The 20224-nt window shown below is 49.8% G+C and overlaps 1 protein-coding gene across 2 annotated transcripts in view; it reads right to left on the reverse strand.

Annotated features, from left to right (window-relative positions):
* Tafa5 (TAFA chemokine like family member 5) overlaps nucleotides 1-20224 on the reverse strand; it is a 217223-nt gene that overhangs the window by 125558 nt on the left and 71441 nt on the right. The window contains exon 1 of one of the 2 annotated variants that reach the window (XM_028753704.1): nucleotides 13575-13831. The exons of the other annotated variant lie outside the window; for it this stretch is intronic. Within the exon in view, the coding sequence (XP_028609537.1) occupies nucleotides 13575-13665 (91 nt within the window). The 5' untranslated portion in view covers nucleotides 13666-13831. Of the gene's footprint in view, nucleotides 1-13574; nucleotides 13832-20224 lie in introns of those variants that run through there. 2 annotated transcript variants of the gene reach the window in all.

Below are 20224 nucleotides of genomic sequence, written 5' to 3' on the forward strand. Positions count from 1 at the left end.
TTTCCCACAAACTCATTGAATTAAACAAGACATTTTTGCTTTGGATACCTAGGCCTGATCTGAGATCAAGTTGTAGGCTGGGACATGTTCCTCCTCAGGCTCTAGGGGAGGGTGTTCTGTTTCCAGCTTCACATGTCACTTCCAACACCTGGTGTCATGTGCATGTGCATTTGGTGTTGTGTGTGTATGGTTGGGGTGAGGGGAGCATGCCTCTTCTATACAAGAACTTGTTCTTGGGTTTCAGACATATCGATATTATTCCCAAAACATATCTGTGAAGAGCGTTAGCCTGAAAAAGGAACACTGAGTTTCTGGCTTCACCTGTTTGGGGGCCAAACAATCAATGACCCCTCAAAGCATCCTGTTCTCAGAGTGCACGGATTCTGTTCCTGCTCCATCCTTCCACATGTATCCCAGGGAATGCTGACCAGTCATCCTCACTGCCTTTCCCCAACACACATCCCCTAAGCCTGCATTCAGTAAGCACTCGGTACTTGCACACTAAAAGGAATCTGGCATGTCTATTAAGGTTGTCCCCACGGCAACAGGCAGAAGAACAAGAAGCTGTCACTGTGCGGGTGTTCCCTGGGGACAGGAGGTCTGAAGATGCATTCTGTGTCTCTGTGAAAGCTGGAGTTATTTATAAGGAAGGTGCAGGCTCTATCAGCGAGGCGAATCGGAGGGCCTGCTTCACTGCCTCTGTGCTCCTCAGAAGGGAGGGAATTGGCTAATAAAATCCGCCTTCTCCAAGGCAGAAGCTGGCTTTGGAAAGTGTATATTTTAAAGGCTGCATGACCTCTTCTAAATATACCCAGAAGGATCACATGGGCCCAGGAGGGACAATCCTGGAGGACTGGTCTGCTTACAGACTCCTGAAGCTTCTTCTGGAAGCTTCTGGAAGTCTTGTCCTAGAGCAGAAGTTCTCAACCTGTGGGTCTTGACCCCTTTGGGGGTCGCATATCAGATACCTTGCATATCAGATATTTAGATTATGATTCTTAACAGCAAAATTACAGTTATGAAGCAGCAACAAAAAATGTTATGGCTGGGGGAGGGGGCTGTCACCACAACATGAAGAACTATATTAAAGGGTCATAGCATTAGGAAGGTTGAGAATTGCTGTCCTAGGCCATAGCTTGTTTGCCCAAACGTAAAGCTTCTAGATATACCAGACCCTGTGCTGCCTGACGTGAGACAAGGAAACACACACAGAAACAGCCAGGATTTGTCCCTGATGTTGGAGCCAGAGACCATTAACTGGAAGCCACCCTTAGCACCCGAGGTCAATCTGCTGCAGCCCACAATGACTCAATTTGAACCTGACCTAAGGGATGGTCAAGGAGTTGGATTGTAGGTGTTCTCTTACTCTCTGGAAACTTTCAATGGAACCTGTGTCTTGTAGGCACACCAGCCATTCAGGCAACCTTCCAGGGCACACAGCTACAGTCTTCCTCACTGGAAGCAGGTCTAGAAAGGGCCCTGGAATGGTTACCTGGTCCTTTCCTGGCCTTCAAGTTCATACCTCTGGAGCTGTAGCCAAGATTCTGTGACTCTGTCCTTGAGTTTCCTCAAGGGCAGTCTTGAAACAGTCACTCTCCTTGAAGGTGGGTTGAGGATTAAATGAGGTGACAGCTAAGAGCTGTCACTTTGGTCACCTGCCAGGCCCATGTGCATGCTCAGCACCCCCAGATCTATGCCTTGACTCTCTGTCACTGCAGAGATGACCCCATCTTTACTTCAAGGTAAATGCTCACCCTGCAGCCAACTAATTTCCACAATGAGATCCTGTATCCCTTTGGGGTTCCCAGTGAGCAGAGAGTGTTAGCTCAGGGAGACCCCTAGTAGTCTGGCCTATCAGCCCCCTTCCTGGAGCCAAACAACTGGGAAAGGGGTGGGGCCTGAGGCCTCATTACAATCCACAAAAGGTGCTGCTAGGAAGCAGGGTTTGAGCAACTCAAGGGGTCAGGAAGAAGGCAGGCTACAACCTACTCTGTATACTCTGGCTCCAGAGAACCATAAAACCCAGATTAGTCTACAAAAGTACAAATGCAAGGTAAGTGGACCTGGGTCTGTGGGTATCCCAGAAGCAGCACTGCCATCTGACTATGCAGAGATGCCTCACAAAGCAGGGGACCAGTTCTCTCTGTGGCCACTCTTGCTGACACCATTCATTTCAGGCCCTTGGGGGTCCATGCTATGGATCTGGAATCAAGTCGATAGGAGCCACTATCCTGAGGCCTAAAGTGGTAGCTCTCCGATACACTGAGGCCCACACCTGCATGGCCCACCCCAGTTGTCCCTGCTGCTCGGGATCACAATTTTGTTCTCATGGTCAACAAGACAATTTTCCCTTCTGCACCGGAGCCCAGGGGCTGCATGAGAAAACAGGGCCTGTTGGGTCCTCTATCCACACAGAAGGCCTATGACAGACAGGTGCAGGCTCTATGTATGCTCCTGGAATAGCCAACTGGCAGCTCTCAGAGCAAGGCTATGGCTGGAACCATTTATGCTTTCAACAGAATGTGCTGCACCAGACTGAGGGTGGGGTGGGTGCTCCCTGTCAACAGAGGCTATTCCCTGACAAACTCAATTTCTACACTCTCTGAAGAACTACACACAACAAAGAAACAACATACGAGGCAAGAGAAGCAACTAGAGAGGAAGCAAATACTCATAGCCCAAGGCACAGCTAGTCTTACTGTGGGCTTCTATTGCTGTGATAAAATGTCATGACCGTAAAACAATTAGGGGAGGAAAGGGTTAATTTCATCATATAATTCCCAGGTCACATCCTATCACTAAGGGACATCAGAGCAGAAAGCAGACGCAAAGACTGAAGCAGAGGCCATAGAGGAATGCTGCTTACTGCCTGCTCAGTCTACTTTCTGATAGCACCTAGGACCACCAGCCCAGGGGTGGCACTGTTCACAGTGTATGGAGCCTCCCATATCAATCATTAATCGTGAAGCTATACCACAGGCTTGCCCATGGGCCAATCTGGTGGGGAGGTATTTTCTCAACTGAAGTTCCCTCTTTCAAAAATAACTCTAGCTTATGTCACGTTAACGTAAAACCAGCCATTCACAGTAGGCCCTTTGTCAGCTTGACACACAAATGTCACTGTTAAAATGTAACCATCCTCAACATCCCATATTAATATCATCGTGCAAAATATCCCAAATTTTACAAGTCTGAGAAGCTTTAAACATTGATATGCTTTAATAGGAGTTCGGTTTCATCGAAATGTCCAGTCTTTTCCAAAGCTCAAAGTGTCTCTAAAATATCTAAAATTTCCCTAAAATTCTAAAATCACGTAACTGGAGGCTTCTATAGGATTAGACACAAAATGACTTACTGTCTTACTCTAAGTGGGGAGGGGGAGCCAGGGCACAGTCACAATCAAATCAAAGCAAAACCAGCGTCCAACAGTATAAAAGGGGTAGTGTGAGACATCTTCTGGGCCATTTCTCCAACTCTGTTCTCTACAGGCTATGTAGCTTTTCTCCTAGGTCCAGGATAGCTCCATTCCATGCCTGCTGTTGTCCTTGGCTGTCGTCCCATGGTACTGGGATGTCCAAAATGCTGGAGGCTCTACAACTGGGATACACTGTCATCAGCAGCAAATCCACTCCCAGTCTCTTCAGGAACTCACCCTTACACATGGTACCTGGCCTCAACTTCTTTTCATGACTCTGTCAATCCTGGGTCTACCACTGCAGTGACTAACAGCCTGTCCTGACTACTCACGGTGTGTGACTCAGAGAACCCCGACTAATACCAGGCCTCAGCTTCAGCTCTCCATGACCTCTTCAGAACCAGCACCACCTGGGAGACTCTTACATCGCCGAGTTTGGCCGTCAACATGAGGTATGGCTTCGACCACTTTGGGGCCACACCTACCATGTGCTGCTGGACTCTGAAGACTTCCCAGAAGACTCTGCCTCGATGATGCTGGTCTCTTCTTAATCATGAGCTAATTTTCCAGCCCAAGATGACCAGAATCACAAATTCTTAGTTCAAAATATCACACAGATGGTCCTGGTGGAGTCTCTGCTTCTTTAACAAACTTTAAGAGCCAGGCCTCCTCCATCATCTGCTCTGTTCTCAGTATTATCCTCCAAGTTCCTACAACTTCCCATCAAACTCTGAGAAGCCAATGGCTCTTCTAGGCTGAAGTTCAAAAATCCTCCCACAATTCTCCCCAAAAGATGGTTATGTCCATCACAGCAATACCTTAATCCTGGTACCAATTTCCATCAACGTTATGATTTTTACGGCTATGATAAAACACCATGTCCATAAATAATCTTGTGAAAGAAAGAGTTTATTTCATCCTACAACTATAAGGTCACACACAGTCCATCACTGTGAGCAGTCAGAGCAGGGACTCAAAGTAGGAACTTAGAGGCAGGAGCTGATACAAGGCCATAGGAGAGCTGCTTACAGGCTTCCCCCTTACGGCTTGTTCAACTTACTTTTATATCACCAAGGACCAGCCGTCTAGGGATCGTACTGACTACAGTAAGCTAGGTTCTCCCATGTTAATCACCAGTCAAGAAGATGCATTATAGGATTGCCCACAGGCCAATCTAGTAGTGGCATTTTCTCAACTGAGGTTCCCTCTTTTCAAATGACTCTAACTTGTGTCGAGCTGACCTAAAACTAGCAGTACATGACTAGCACATCACCCCAGGGATCTGCCTGGAGTCATCCTCATATGGGTAGGCTGGATAGCTTCAAAGTTCTCATCTATCATCCAAGCTAGACCCAGGCCTGCATGTGTCCTGTATCTGGGAGCAGGAAACAGATCAGCAGAGGGCTGAAAGTGGCCAAGAATGTCACTGCTCCAAGGTCTCTTTTGTCCGCCCAGTCACACTAAGTGTCACATGCATAGAGTAGCCAGTCTGATCTCACTCATTGGAAAACTTTCTCAAAAAGACGGGGACCTTTGTGCCTGTCTGTGGCAGTGAATGCCTATGAGACGGGGCTGGGGATGTGTATGTTGAGTCTAGCTTCCACTTCCTGCCATGCTGTTCCAATGAAGTGCCTATTTGCTGAAGAAAAGACCTAAGGTCACTCGGGCATTGTGAAGGTTGCCAACTGTGTACAGTGGAGTCTAGACAGGGCTTCAAGAATGCACCCAACAGTGCCAGGGCCAGCAACTAGGAATTGAGCAGGATACAGGCACCATCCATAGAAGCCAGGCCTTCCTAAGGGATACCACTTCCTCCAGACTGCCAATATTTGCTCATCCTTCTCTGTAGAAGATGACAGTGCCTCGGGTTTTGCCAGTTCCATGGAGGCATAGTGAGACTCCAGAAAGGGCCTATCCTTGAGTTGAGCACACGGTTCAGCTGTGGGTAGGGGAACTAAAAGGCAGCTACTGCCCAGGATAGGTAGTTGAACCACCCCTCCCCCTACCACCTATCCACAGTGCATGACCTCTGTAGCACTACCCACATGGATGTGGCTCTTAGTGTTGCCTTGGCACTTAGTAATCAGGACACGAGCCTCCTGGACAAGTCTTCACCCAATTCACGAGTGTACCCTTGGATGAATCCTCTATGAGAGCTGAGCGTAAGAACAGTGTGTCCCTGTCACCCTTACCAGATGCCAGTGCTGACATCTGTTCTAGCCCCTTTGTGTGCCCTATACCCCAGATTTGGCCCCAGTCCTGAAGTGGACCAGTGTTGATGTAAACCTGTATGGCCACTCCTGGTCACCTCTTTCTTCATGGGAAGCTCCTCCCTCAGATAAGATTGTGGAGGCCTGTCAATCTTACAGGAACCTTCTCCCCTAACCACCACCAGTACCACCAGAACAGGGAGGTCACAGGACATAACCAGGCAATCACAGAGCTAAGAGAACACAGGGGCAGGGCCAAGCCCTTCCATGAACTTTCTAGCATTCACCCAACTCAGAGAAAGCAAAAGTGAAAGGGACCCAGGCAGAACAGTGGGAGTCAGGACCATTGTGTCATGCTTACTCAACTGATGTGCTGAGGTCCTGATGCTCTAAACAGGACATGAGTTATTCCACTTCATGTACCGCCTGTCTGCCAAGCTGCCAAGAGGCCATGGGGTTTGTCTTCTTCCATTGACCTCCTGGCCCTAGCCTTGAAAACCCAAAGCCTGCCCTTAGCTCTCACTAGGCCATTATCTCTTCTGTGAAAATGTAGTGTCTTCTCTTCTCTGGGCACTCCCTGACCTCTGTGGTATTCAGAATGCTCTGGAAAGGCCTGGTTCCTCGATGCCAGATACAGGATGGGCAGCAAAAGCAGAGAGCAGGCCTGAGCTGGATCCAGCCTGTGTCATTTTTGTTGTGGATAAGAAGGCTGTGGAGGTAGGGTACATGGTGGCTGCAAGTGTGATTTGTGTTTGTGTGGAATACCTATGTGTGTTTGTGTGTGTCATACATTTATCACATACACATACCAGACATATACATGTGTATCCCATATTAACACCACATGCAGTCACGCTACCCATACACGACATACGTATTCATGATGTACAACTATACTACATAGAAATACATACCACACTCATACATACATTGTAAAGCAAATAAGCACAGCACATGTAAACATATACCATATGTACATGTAACCAACATGGATGTGTACGTGTGGGATGTGTGTTTGTGTGGGATATATACATGTATGTGTGGCATATATTTATGTGTGGGATGTGTGTGCAGTATGTGTTTGCAGGTGTGGTGTGGGTTTGTGTGGGATCTATGTGTGGTATATGTTTTCACATGCAACATGCTTGTGTAAGGTATGTACGGGGGGGGCGTGTGCTTATGTTGGTTGTGAATGCAATGTGGCATGTATCTGGGAAGTAACCTTAGGTATGGTAGCATGTGCGACCCATGGAATGCATGTGCTTTACATGGGTGTATCTATCTATAGTGTATATTTGTGTGTGTTGTGTCTGTAGGAAGTGTGTACAGATGTTTGCATAGTATCTGTGTGATAAAATGTGAAGTATACACATGTTTGCAGTGTATCTGAATGTGTACATGAACAACATATATAGCATGTGTATGTATGCAGAGTGTGATTGTTTATGTATTTTGCATGTTATACATGTATATTCAATGTGTATGATATATATGTGTAATGTGCATAAATAGTGTGTGTTTGATGTTTATGTTTTATGGTTATAGGTATACAGTGTGTATATATATATTCTATATGTGTAGTTTACATGTGCAGTGAGTGTGTCTCTGTGGTATGGTGGTATTAGAAGTATATAAGGTGTTAATATATTATGTGTATATGTGGGACACATGTGCATGACATGTTAATATGCACACATATGAGCTACATGTACATGAGATATTGATAAGCAACAAATATATGGGGGCATGTGTAATGAGGAATCAATGTACATGTTGGTTACATGTATACATGGTATGTGTTTACATGTGCTGTGCTTATTTGCTCTATAGTATATATATGAGTGTGGTATGTATTTATATGTAGTATAGTTGTACATCATGAGTACATATGTTATGTATGGGTAGTGTGACTGCATGTGGTGTTAATATGGGATACACATGTATATGTCTTGTATGTGTATGTGTATGTGATGTGATTGTACAGAATATGTGTATATGGAATGTATTTATGTGGTATATGTGATGTGTTGTGGTATGCATAAGCTGTGTATATATGTTGTGCGTACCTGGTTTGTACAAATGTCCATACTCAAGCACTACAGTGCCATACCTCCTGGACGAGGGTGAGTTAAGCTGCAGATGATATCCAAATGAAAGGAAAAGAGAAGCCTTGTCTCTTCTTCCTGGAGGGGTTGCAACAGAGACAGGATGGGGCCCGTGGATGGAGGAAAGAGATCAGAAGGGGCAGACCCCACTTAGTAAAGAAAATGTGTGCTGGCATCCATGTGCAGGCAGACTTGTAGTCCTATGAGTCACAGTGAGGATTTCATGTATGCTCGTGCCCTAGGAGGCTACAGTCATTCACACAACACCCATGGAGCCACTTGTACAGAAACGAAAGAGCAGCCCCCACCCTCACCCTCACTACACAGATGTATTTTTAATCAAGTTCATAATACATGCTCATGAATTTATATGCTTATGCAAATTACGTATGATGTAAACATCTCAGTATTTAATTAATATATAATCATATGCATGAACACAAACACCTTACTTATAAAAAGGTCAGCAGTGGACTTCCTAAGGCTGCCCCCTCTGACACCCTGGATATTAACAAATATTAAAACCACCTATTTGCCCATGCTACATACTGCATGGGCTGAGCAAGCAGTGAGTTCACCAGAGTCAAGGACTGAGCCTGGCTTTCAAATACCGAGTTGATGTCAAAACAAGGTAAAAGACTGAGTTTCCCAAGATGCACAGGGAAGACCAGCTCTGTAATGATGCAGCCAGTCCCCAAGTGGACAGTCTGTTTAGATATCCTAGCACACCTCATCTCTACTGTTACCTGTCTGTCAAAGGTCTTCCCTCTGGCTCTGTGCTGGGGAGCTGGGAAATTGCGGCTTCTGGCAAGTCAGGGTGAGCCAGTGTGCAGCCACTTCCATTACCAACCCCTTCATGTTTTAACTTTTACAGTTGTCAGACATTTGGCAGATGAGAATCCTATTACGGTGACTGTGGGTTTTATTTAGATTCTGTGTCACACAGGAAGCGATAGTAAGTGATGATAAAGGGGCTTGGTTATTTTAATGCTTCTCCAATCCCCTCCCTCTCCAGGAGCTGTTCCCTTGCTTACCTGGCTTCTCAGTAAAGTCTACAGGAAGGCTAGGGAGAAGCAGACGCTGGGCACGGGGAAAGCACACGCCCTGCCCTCTCACATACCTTGCAGAGCTCTGCATCCCGATAAGGAGGGAGAAGACAGCACTGGGGAGCCCAGAGATCCATGGGCAAAGCTGGGACCCTCTACATGCAGTCCTGAGCCATGGTGGAGGGGGTGTGAGATCCAGACTGGCTCTGGGAACTGGAGAGGACACAGGTCTGCAAAAAGCCCTTTCCTTAAACACCCAGGTTTCAGCCTCTCAGTGCATCATGGGCTCTTAGCTGGAATCAAGCAACAGCTTAGCCTCTATCAAGAACAGCTAGGCTACTCTAAATAGCCTCAGGCCCCTAACCAACTCCAGTGGGCTCCGCCTGCCCTCACCCACTGTCCAGGGAAGCAAGGATTTATAACAGGAATGATACACTTTTTAAATTCAATAATTTTGGAAAAAAATAAATAAAAGACTTTATTTTTATTGTATGAATATTTTTACCTGAATGTACGTCTGTTTGCTGTGTGGTCCCCATGGAGGTCAGATCATCCTCCAGATCCTCTGGAACCAGTAACTGGTATGTTGTTCAAATTATTTGTCTGTTTGTTTTGCTTTTTTGTTTGTTTGGTTTTTTATTTTTATTTATTTATTATTTTAAGACAGGGGTTCTCTATGTATAACAGCACTGGATGTCCTGAAATTTGATCTGTAGACCAGACTGGCTACAAACTCACAGGAGATCTGCTTGCCTCTGCCTCCTGAGTGCTGGGACTGAAGATGTGCAGCACTATGCCTGACTCTTTGTCCATTTTTTTTTTAAAAGATGGCCTATAACTGAGAAGATAGGGAAATTGGTAAAGTGCTTGTCAGTGGACAGGAGAGCCTGACTTTGATCCACAGAAACCATGAAACAAACAAACAAACCTATTTAAAAACCGGGCTTGGAATTGTAGCCTGTAATTCTAGTCCTGGAGAGGCAGACAGGTAGGTCCCTGGGACTCACTGGCCAGTCAGCCTAGCTTGTCAGTGAGTTCCAAAGTAGAGAGAGACCCTGTCACAGAGGGTTGGGGGGGCACAGCATCTAAAGAAAGACATCCAAGGTTAACCCCTTGCCTCTACATATGCAGGTACAACCCCTACATGCACATATACATACGATCATACATACATGCAAAGACATACAAAAACCCCTAAAAATAAAAATAAACAAACTGCCCAATGTCAGAGATATACAAGTGTCCTGGGATTGGTGTAGGTCTTACACGGATGGTGTCACTTAGTGATTTCTACTGAGATACAATTTAGTACCCTTGCATGTCTGCCCAGGGTTAAATGTGTCCCTTTCAGTGTGATCACACAGGCTCATAGAATATACTTGACGTCCCAAGTAGTGAGCTAACTAAATAAATTAAAGTTGAATCCTATTTGCTCAATCAACAGTCAGCTCTGGGAGCAGCTGAGGAAGATAACGCTGGGGGAGGCGAGTCTAAGATCCCGGGAATTAAGATGCTGGGACACTGTGCTGGGGGAGCCAGACGCAGGCACTCAGCTCCCCCACAAGCTCTCAGTATTAACCTGAGAAAGAGGCTTTTTGATAGCATGCTTGGCTCATGCAACATTCGCCTAGCCATCAGTAGGATTTACAAGGGCAGGGAGTTAAACCTCAAATCCACAGCTAATGGAGACACACAGGGATGTCTCTGCCAAACAAAGGGTTGGTGGGTTAAATCTTGGTCCTGTCTCCTTTGGGCTTCATAGGTCCGAAATCCATGGACTACTATGGTCAGCTAGGGCTGGGTTGCAAGTCATACTGTATTGTTTTTGTTTTCTTAGAGATGGAAGTATCCAAACCAGAGCTTGGGCTGCTGTGCCCTGGCCCAAGTGCTTCAAAGATTTCAAGAATGTTCACAATCCCAGCTGTTAGCCTAACTCCATGTCCCACATCCCACATAAATAAAAAAATATTCTGTGGGCATAGCCTCCTGCTCCCCCCGACACACCTTCTATCTTATACCCACCCTGCTTGCTCCCATAAGACAGTAGGATCCAAGCAGGGCTCTTAACACATCACCCTTGTCCTGACCTGTCCTAGCTTGAAGAAACTAGAGTCCGTACAAACCCTGCACAAACAAGCGAGGCTGGTAACACTCCGGCAGGGTAGTTAGGGAACCCCACTGATGCCCGAACCCCATGCTTTAGTTATGGTCACCGGCCCCCAGCCATCTGGCTACTTCCACTGAGTAGGCATGGCGAGCAAGACCTGTTCTAACAGAAACCAGACAAGCCGGGAGTTGCAATTAGGACCACAATTCTCCTCTCTCTGGGTTCACAGCCCTATTTATCTTTGCAATCGCTGCAAGACAGACCAGCCAGAGTGGGATGGATTAGCCACGGGGTAGCCTGTATCTGCACACAAAAGAGAAAGTGTGGAAAAAATGGCCCCCCGGGTCCCCCATTCTTCACCCCTTGAGGAGTAAAACCAGACTCAGGGAAATGGCAGTTTCTACAGCTCTTTCTCACTCCATCCCCAGGCAACAAGTCACAACTGTCCCAGCTGCTCAGCTCCCCCTCTCCTAGAAGATTCTAGTGTGCAACCTCCCAGAAGGGCCCAGTGACTCCCCTGGGAACCACGGTCCTCAGTCTCTCACTGCACACCCTAAGGCCTATCCTGAGGCTCCTGCTTCTAATGCCAGAGACTGAAAAAGACAGACAGACAAACAAGCAAACATGCAAACACGTACAAGGATGCCATCCCTGACCTTTTTGACAGAAGGCTACAACAAAGAGCACTGGGATCCAGGGTCACAGATGCAAACAAGTCAGAGTAGACAACAGGGCTCACAAGTTCCCACAGGGAAGGCTGGGTAACCACTTGGGCTGTTCCTCAAGAGCAGCCTCCAAGACAGTGCCTTCATGTCCTATGACCCCATGGCCAGCATGTCCTACCTCCTTCCCTTACCCTACCATCTGTCACCACAACATGCATGTGTCTACCATACTAAATGCCCAGACTGCCTGCAAATAAAGGGCTGATCTGCAAATGCACCCTTAGGGGACATGCCCCTCCATTCCAGAACACAGGTGCCAATGCATACTGCTTCTGTGACCTCACATCCGGCCACCAGAGACACAAGAACTTCCCTCTTGACCAAAGGGCCAAATCTAATAGCTTAGAAGACTCTGGGACTGGTTTGTTCCTACCAGTCCCAGGAAGAAGGAACCCATCCACTGGGTCGCCTGTCTCCAAATGACCAGCATTCCTTTGTGGCCACCTATGACTGCTTATGACAATACAATAACTCAAGCAAGCTGGATGAATCCAGAGCAGCCTCAACACCTTAAGATCCATGTTTTTTCCCTCAAGTAAATACCCCAGAGAACAAAGAAGCAGTGGAAAGGGTAGAAAACTTGTATCCCAAACAAGATCTCAAAGTATAAGGACGCCATGTCTTGGGGTCTTCGGCATACCATGTGGTCGTTCCCACCCCACACAGCTGATACCAACTTGAGGACAGCCCTGGGGGTGGGGATAGGGGCTGAAGGAAATAGCTCATGTTTGCAGGAAAGACTTATCTCAATAGCAGGGGACCCCAACCCCGTGGCAATACCACCCACTCATGAAGTAGGTCACCTAAGCTTGAGGGAAGACCGGCCTCCAACTCCAAGACGGGCCTGTAAGCTGAGCAGGTTCACCGACCTACAGCAAAACCAGCTACTTTCTCCAAAGTACCAACTGAAATCAAGCGAGAACAATGTAACAATGTATAAGAGGCCGCAAATGCTCGCTCCCAGGATCCAGGGAGCTCCCAGCATCCAGGAGCTCACTAATTAGGCAGGGAAGCTATAGAATATTTCAAGCCCTTCATCCTTAGGATTCTGGATGTAGCGAGAACAGCTGTAGAAATCTGCACCGGTACTTTCCAGGATTCATTGTTTTCTACTGACCTAGGGGAGGGCTAGCTAGTACAGGCATGGCCTGTGCAAGGGCACTAGTGACCACCTACCTACAGTGGGTGCCCACCAGAGCAGGCTGGGCCCAGAGACACCAAGAAGGGCAAGAAGTCTCCAACAGAGTGCCCACTATTTGCTGCCTACCAGTGCACACCAAACCAGTCAACAGAAAGAATCCCACAGGGCCGCTGTGACAAGAGTCCAATGTGTATCACACAAGTCTTAACAGAGTCTCGAGAACTGGATGGGACAATCTTGCAATCTAGAAGGGACCAGGAGAGCAAAGGAACTTGAGTGTTCTCAAGTTCTAGGCATACTGGCGATGAAGAATTCTGCCCACCTAGTCTAAGTCTGGTGGGTACCCGACCCGATCAGTAAAGCAGCCTGGGACATGGACCCCTTGACACCTTTGCTTCCCCAGCCCCCAATCCATTCAGTCCCGGCCTGCTCAGCACTGGCTTCAGCCAGGCTACCAAAGTGGAGCGCTGGTGCCACCTACCGAGGGTCGATGGCATGCGGGTAGGCGCAACTGCCACCGAGCCTAGCGGGGCAGGGGATGGCAACCGCAGCCTGGGCTTAAGCCTGGGTTCCAGGACTACACCGGAGGTAGCCAGGCCCCAGCACTCTCGGGCTCGCACCTAATACACGCCGATCATGAGCCCAGACGCGCCGAGGGGCGGCAGATCCAGCACTGGGCTCAGGGAAGGCTCGCGCCATCGGCCACTCTGGCCCCGCAGAGCCTCGGCCCACCTCGCTGGCAGCGCTGGAAGGTGCTGGAAACAGTATCACGCGCAGGGGCCGCCGCGAGCAGTGTGGGGTACCGCGCGCGCCGGGGACAATTACCTTCTTTGAGGAACTGCGCGTGAATCACCAGGACGAGGAAGCAGCAGAGCGCGGCCCCTGCGAGTGCCCAGAGCGCCTTCAGGAGCTGCATCGCGGAGTGCCAACTCGGCCGACGCCCCCGAAGTCGCGCAGCGAAGGTCCAGGCGCCGCATCAGCGCCCCGCTGGGTGCAGCCGCTTTGGCCGCCCGATCGCGCCCTCCATCCGCCGCCAACGCCGCGCTCCGCCGCGACTGGAGGCGCCACTCCGGGAGGCGATCTGTGTCTTTTGGGCAGGGGGAGGGGACGGCGCGGGGGAGGGCGCCGGGGAGGGGGCGGGCGGGGGCGGGGAGGTTAGCAGAAAGTCTCGGGCCGCGGCGGCCGCCGCTCCGGCCACTCGGCCACCATCGCGCGCTGCGGGGCGCCGGGGGCCCGGGAGCGGGGGACTGGCCGCCGCGGCCCCATGAATCAGCCCCGCCGCCGCCCCCGGAGCCGCGCCGCCAGCAGGGCCCAGACCGGCCGCGGATTGCGCAACGGCCCGGCGGGTTGGGGGTCCGGCGCGGCCCCGGCTCTGGTCGCCTGTCGCCCCGCGCCAGAGATCGGCGTCGCCTTCCTCCACTGCTCTGTTGCCGCTGCCGCCGCCGCCGCCTTCTCGGGCTCCGCCGCCGCCGCTGCCCGCTCTCGCTCCGGCGGGGGGCTTAGGGGGCCGCTCCGCCGCCGCTGCCACCGCCGCGCAGAGGCAGCTTCAGGGCCGGGGCTGCGCGCCGTTCGCGGAGCCGCAGCACCATCGCCGCCGCCGGGGCCCGAGCGGCCCGGCCGAGTCCGCCGCAGTCCAACTTGCACGGCCCGGAGCCGCCGGGCCGGTCCCTTCGCCCGGGACGGTGCGGGGGCCTCCGCGCCCAGCCGGGAGAGAGCGCCTCCGCCGCCGCAGCCCGGTCGAGGCTGGGCCCAGCGATGCCGCGAGCCGCCCGCGCTGGCTGGGGACGCCGGGGGCGACGCTGAGGGTGGCCGCGCCGACAGGTGGGGCCGGAGACGCTGCGCGCCTCGCCGCCCGCGGGACGCTGCTGCTCCGGTGCTGGTGGCGCGCGCCCGCCGCTCGGCTCGGCGTCTATGCGAGCTGCGGCGGGAACGGGAGCGCGGCGTGGCTCTCGGTCGGCCCAGGCGGCCAGGCCGCGCTGCCTCGGACTCTGGCCCGCGCCTGCCGCCGTCTGTGCAGCGCCCGGGCCGCCGAGCTGCCGATGCGCACTGGGCCGCGGAGGGGACCCGGGGGACCTGGCCGCCCTGCAGCGCCCCCGTCTGGCGTGCCGGAGGGTCAGGTGGGGCTGGTCCAGCTGAAAACTGCGGGTCGGGCTCCACCTAGGTGCGCTGGGGCCTCACTGCAGAGCGGCCGGGTTGGGGCCGCTAGTCGGGGAAGCGAGCCCAGCCCCCATCCGGCTCCTACCCCGGGTCCTGGGAAGAATGCGGAACCACAAGGAGGACCGGCGGGCTGACGTGCTGCTAGACAGGTTCAGGGCAGGCTGCTCTCCGTAGGCGGTTTCGAGGGGTTTGAAAATAGCACAGCCGACCAGAAACACACAGCCTTTTCCCACCGCCACATTGCATCCTGGGCCTCCTGTGTGCCCGCCTCCAGCCAGCTGCGGGACACCCAATGGCACAGGCACTGAATGCCCACAGCCAGCCCCAGAGGAAGCCAGCAGGCATTTCCCTGCCGCCTCCTTCATTCTTCCGCAAGGAAGAGCCTGCATTTGTGTCTGGAGGCCCAGAGCTAAAGGCAGTGCTGTCCTTTTTAGAGGGTCCTTCCATGCTAACAGCATCAGGACCAGAACAGGAGGCCTTAAGGCACTTTTGCCTGAATTGAATTTCAAATGCTCAGCTCAGAGCTTTGGGTAGGAACCAAGGACCTACGCATAGCCTATGTGGCATGCCGGGGTGGGCGTTGTCTGGGGTCTAAGACTCATCTGCTTCACATGTCATGCAAGAAAAGAGGCCAGTTCTGAAGGGCTCTTGGAGGTCAGACAGATCAAACTTCTTAGGGTGCACTTGGGGAAACTGAGGTCTGTAGTAGCAGGATGACCAATAACACTAAAGGTAGAGCCATCTGGCCACCAAACTTGATGCTGTCTGCCTGACCAAACTTTACTATGCCCACACCTGGGCAGAAGAGGGGCTGTTCCAAATTTGTCTCTATGGCTGCCAACACCCCTCTCTAACCCCTGAAGATACAAGTGTTAGTCAGAACTCCCACCCCAACCCCACCCCAACCCAGAAGAACCTTGTAACAGCTAACCAACTAAACAATTCAGAATCTATCATGGGAGGGACTTGGCATTCTCTTGAGCAGTTCCCTGGAGCCCCTCCATTAAATAATTGCCCCCACCTTACCGTCTTAAATACTCCTACAAATCTTCCAGCAAAGCCTTCCCTGCGGCAGCCTCAGGATCCTGCCCTGTCCATCTTGAGATGTCTGACCTCCACCAAGGTCGCTGGCCTACACACCTCACCTGGAACAGTGTGTTTCACTTCGAAGGGCTCAGGGTTTGGCGGGTGCTCATCACATGCACACAGATTTGGTCCCAAGTAGACCTCAATCAGGAGAGAAGGCCCACCCCTGACATTTGCTTTGTCCCCAATCTGATCACTATTTGAAAAGAACTAGCCATTTGAAGAATCTTTCTGCAAACTGAATTTATAAAAGGAAAAGAAAGATCCTACAGAAATTCATGGCCCACCAATTAATTCATTCCCACTGGATAGCATGTGCATCTGCATATCTCCAATTTTAAGGACCCAAAGGCTCCTCCCCTAGGTGCCAAACCCTCCTACTGGGCTGGCAGGCAGTAGTGCTAGTGCTCTTCACAGAAACTACAGGTAAAAAGCCAAGAACCTGAGTCTGGCTCCCAGAGGAGCAGGTGAACTGTGCAAACTGAGAAGCCCACTGGGCACTCAGCTTAAGACAAAGGCAGATTCATCTGACTAGTGGAAACCAACACAGGCTTCAGGAGGGGACACCGGGGGCTGTGGACACATAGGAAAAGACCTGTTTTTTTTTTTTTTAAATCATTAGACTGTGGCAGTTCAAGAACTGGCCAGCCAAGGAAATTCTGGTACTGAGAGCTAGGCAGAAGAGAGGAGCCATCTGAAGAGTGCCCTTTCCCTTACCATGCCAAAGAGTTGGCACCATTCGAGGGGTCACGAGCCTGATGATACTTAGCCGAAGAGCTGCATCACCAAAGATGATCACCCCAGTAGATGCTGCTGCCAGGGTAGTTACCTGAAGAAGCCATGGTGTGCTTCTCAAAGAGGGACAGTCCCCTTATGCCATATACCTGAGATATGGGAATCCAGATGGAAGGGAAGGGGTCTTCTATCTTACATATCTCTAGGTAGAAGTGAATACGCCTTCAATTAGGCATGCGAGCAGTAAACATAATAGTTTAGCTGTGACTGTGACTTTGTCACCAACAGAAATCACAGGTATTTTCATATCAAGTTACAGATCTATGGCTATCACAGTACATTGCTTATGTTCACCATTATTTCAAATTACAGTCATTCCACGGCTAGGCTTTTCATGTAATGCCTTAATAAAGACGCAAACATACCCTTGATTCAAACTGGTTTTTATTTTTTTTTAACATTTGATAACTACATTTAATATAATTGGCTTTCTTGGGGATCTCGTGTATGTTTATATTATTCTGAGGCAGGTTCCATAGACTTTACCAGTTAGCCAATTATGCCCATGACCTCTGCCCTTGTGGGAAAGTCAAGGCTGCATACGTAACTGGTGTGGCATGGGATAGAATGGAGGAGGACCTCCATGCAACATAGGAAGAATGTCTGGACACTACATTGCCCCAGATGGGCCACCAGGACAGCCCATTCTGGTGGAGTCTGCTTGACCCTAGTAGTCTTTAAGCCTACTTCCAAAGAGGCTTATCTGCAAACACACACACACACACACACACACACACACACACACACACTTCCAGAGAACACAGGCAGCATACTCCAGAGAGTAGTGACCCACAGTATCCCCTGACCAGTCACTGCCTATTGACCCCTTACTGCACACTGACAAATTCTACACCCCAATCTTTGCTGTACACTGTCTGGTTCTGGCCCTTTAAAGATCCTAACCAATCACTGCACACTGACCATTTATCCTGTGTTGACAAGTTACAACACCCTGACCATTTACTGTATTCTGACTGTTTCCTGCACACTGACACGTTACTACTCTCTGGCTGCATACCTCCAGCTGCCCTCCCAAGTAACAGAGCCTGACAGACGGGATCATCAGGGAGGCCGAACATACATTCCTTAGCTAACCCTGAGAAGACAGAAATGATTCAGGGACGGAGAAAGGAACCGTAATGACCCTAAATTCCATCATGCTAAAAAAAATACAAGGAAACAATGTATTAACCACAGAAAATCAGGAGATAAAAGAGGCTAAGATGAGCGTGGTGGTCAGGTCTCACCTAAGATGCAGGATTATGTTATAGGGTGAAAAAGACCAGGTACAGAGAGGAGTCAGCAAAACCTACAGCGTGGAGCCCGTGGAAGGGAGACACAGCAAAGGCCGAGGGGTGTTACAGTGTGGAGAGGAGATCTCAGGCATCCACGTTTCCTATTAGAAATTCTGAAGTCAGAAAAAAATCAAAGAGGAGGAAGTGCTAAGAAATGGAAGGGCTTGCTATATTCTAAACAGATCTGATGGGCCAACCCAGAGCCAAGCAGCCCTGAAAGCCTGTAAAACCAACAACAGGAGTAGGTCACTTCTGACTCATGGAATCTGAGGAGAAGTGACAATGGGCTTTTGTTCAGCAATGCTGCCTTTCCCTTCAGAGCAGAGCAGTGTCCTCCCGGACTGGTGGGAAAAGACACTGTACCAAGGGTGCTGGCCAGCTCCTCTGTCATCAGAGGGCGTCATACCACTGAAGGCAGCTGGAGGAAGCCTCCCACCCACAGCCTGCTCAGAAAGCTGACAGGGGCTCCAGCAGAGAACGGAATCATATGGAAGAATATATAGCCAGGAGATTTTGAGGTGTAGAGGCGTGGAACAGAAGATGCACGAAGATGCACTGGGCCCTGAAATTGGGAAGAATTTCCATCAACAGGCAAGATCTTTACAGTGAAATACCACGTCTCTCTCTTTCTCTCCGTGGTTCTAGTCACTGGTCTCTTCTGTGGGAAGCTACATGGTCGGAACGGTCCAGGGAACACTCTGTTTCTACACAAGTCTTAATATCAGCTCACAGACAAATCTCAGGAAAAGAAATTCCAGCAGCTAGCTAAAACACAGAGTCCTAAGCTTCGATCATTAAAGATACACGTGCACAGGGGCTGTGGGGGACGGCTCAGTGGGTAACAGAGCTTACTCCACAACCAATCCGCAGCATGTTTGGAAGCACAGAAAGGTAGATTCTGAGAGCTTCCCGTTCACCGAGAAACCCTTTCTCAAGGTAGTAAGGTGGAGAAGGATAGACAAGGACACCTGTTCTGGACTTGGCATGCACACATATGAGCATGCTCATACATGGGTATGCACACCTGCACACTTACATGTATGCACCAAACACAAACCGCAATATGCATACAACATAACATATTCGTACGAATGAATGAATGAATGAATGAATGAATGAATGAAACAGTGGGTGTGGCTTGGACAGAGAGTCAGGAAAAAGTAAGGCGGGAAGAGAAGGGATCTAGGCTGACTCTGGGAGATACTCAGGGACACAGGCCAGAGAATTAGGTGACATGGGAAAAACGTGGAATGTAGTCTTCAGCAGGGCACTATCATTAGTGAGCAGAAATCTGAGAGGGAAAGGACAGGCATCTAGGTCCCCAGCAAGTGGCACAGCCCCGAGGTGGAAAAGATAAATCTGTGTTGCAGCCACTCTGCAACACAGACTGAGTCTCTCAGAGGTCTAAGCCCTGAACAGTCAAGGGACCAATGAAGACCTCCAGATGCATGTAAGCTAGAGCATGAGAAGCTGTAAATTTTATCTCAAGACTGTGTATTAGCAGAACCATTATGGAGACTGGTATGAAAAAACTTCAAACAGCTAAACAGTTATTGTCTTCTGTGAGACCACCTGTCCCACTTCAGGGTCCATGTCTAAAGGAAAGGCATCAGCTGATCAAGGAGCTGTCAATACGCCTATGTGTATGAAGCCCTGTTCACAAACGCTGAGATTCAGAGTTAGCTTCAGGGCCCACAGACTCACGAATGGATTAAGGAATCAAGGAATAATGAAGTGTGTGTGTGTGTGTGTGTGTGTGCAAGCATGTGCATGCATATGGGTGTTGACAGAGCTGTATACTACTGTGCACATATTAGTGTATTCTTAAATGTATAACTACTTACACAATTGATAAAATACTATTCATCCTTGAAAAAGTCCCTGACATCTGGGAGGCTTTAGGACAATATATTAAGTGATGTCACCTAGGCTCAGAGAAAAACATGGTCCTTCACCAATTTTTTTTTGAGTATAATAAAGTTGACCTCATAGAAACGAGCTAGTGAAGTGTGTTCACCAATGGCTGGAGGAAGCAGAGATGGGTGGAGGAAGGCTAGGTCTAAAGCCACAGACAGAAGCAGGGAGGTTCAATGAGGTGGCCCAGCAAGATGATATAACAATGAGGTTGGTGTACTGTTTCAA

This window comes from Grammomys surdaster, unplaced genomic scaffold (genome assembly GCF_004785775.1).
Source record: "Grammomys surdaster isolate TR1022 unplaced genomic scaffold, NIH_TR_1.0 125953, whole genome shotgun sequence".
Taxonomy (NCBI): Eukaryota; Metazoa; Chordata; class Mammalia; order Rodentia; family Muridae; genus Grammomys; species Grammomys surdaster.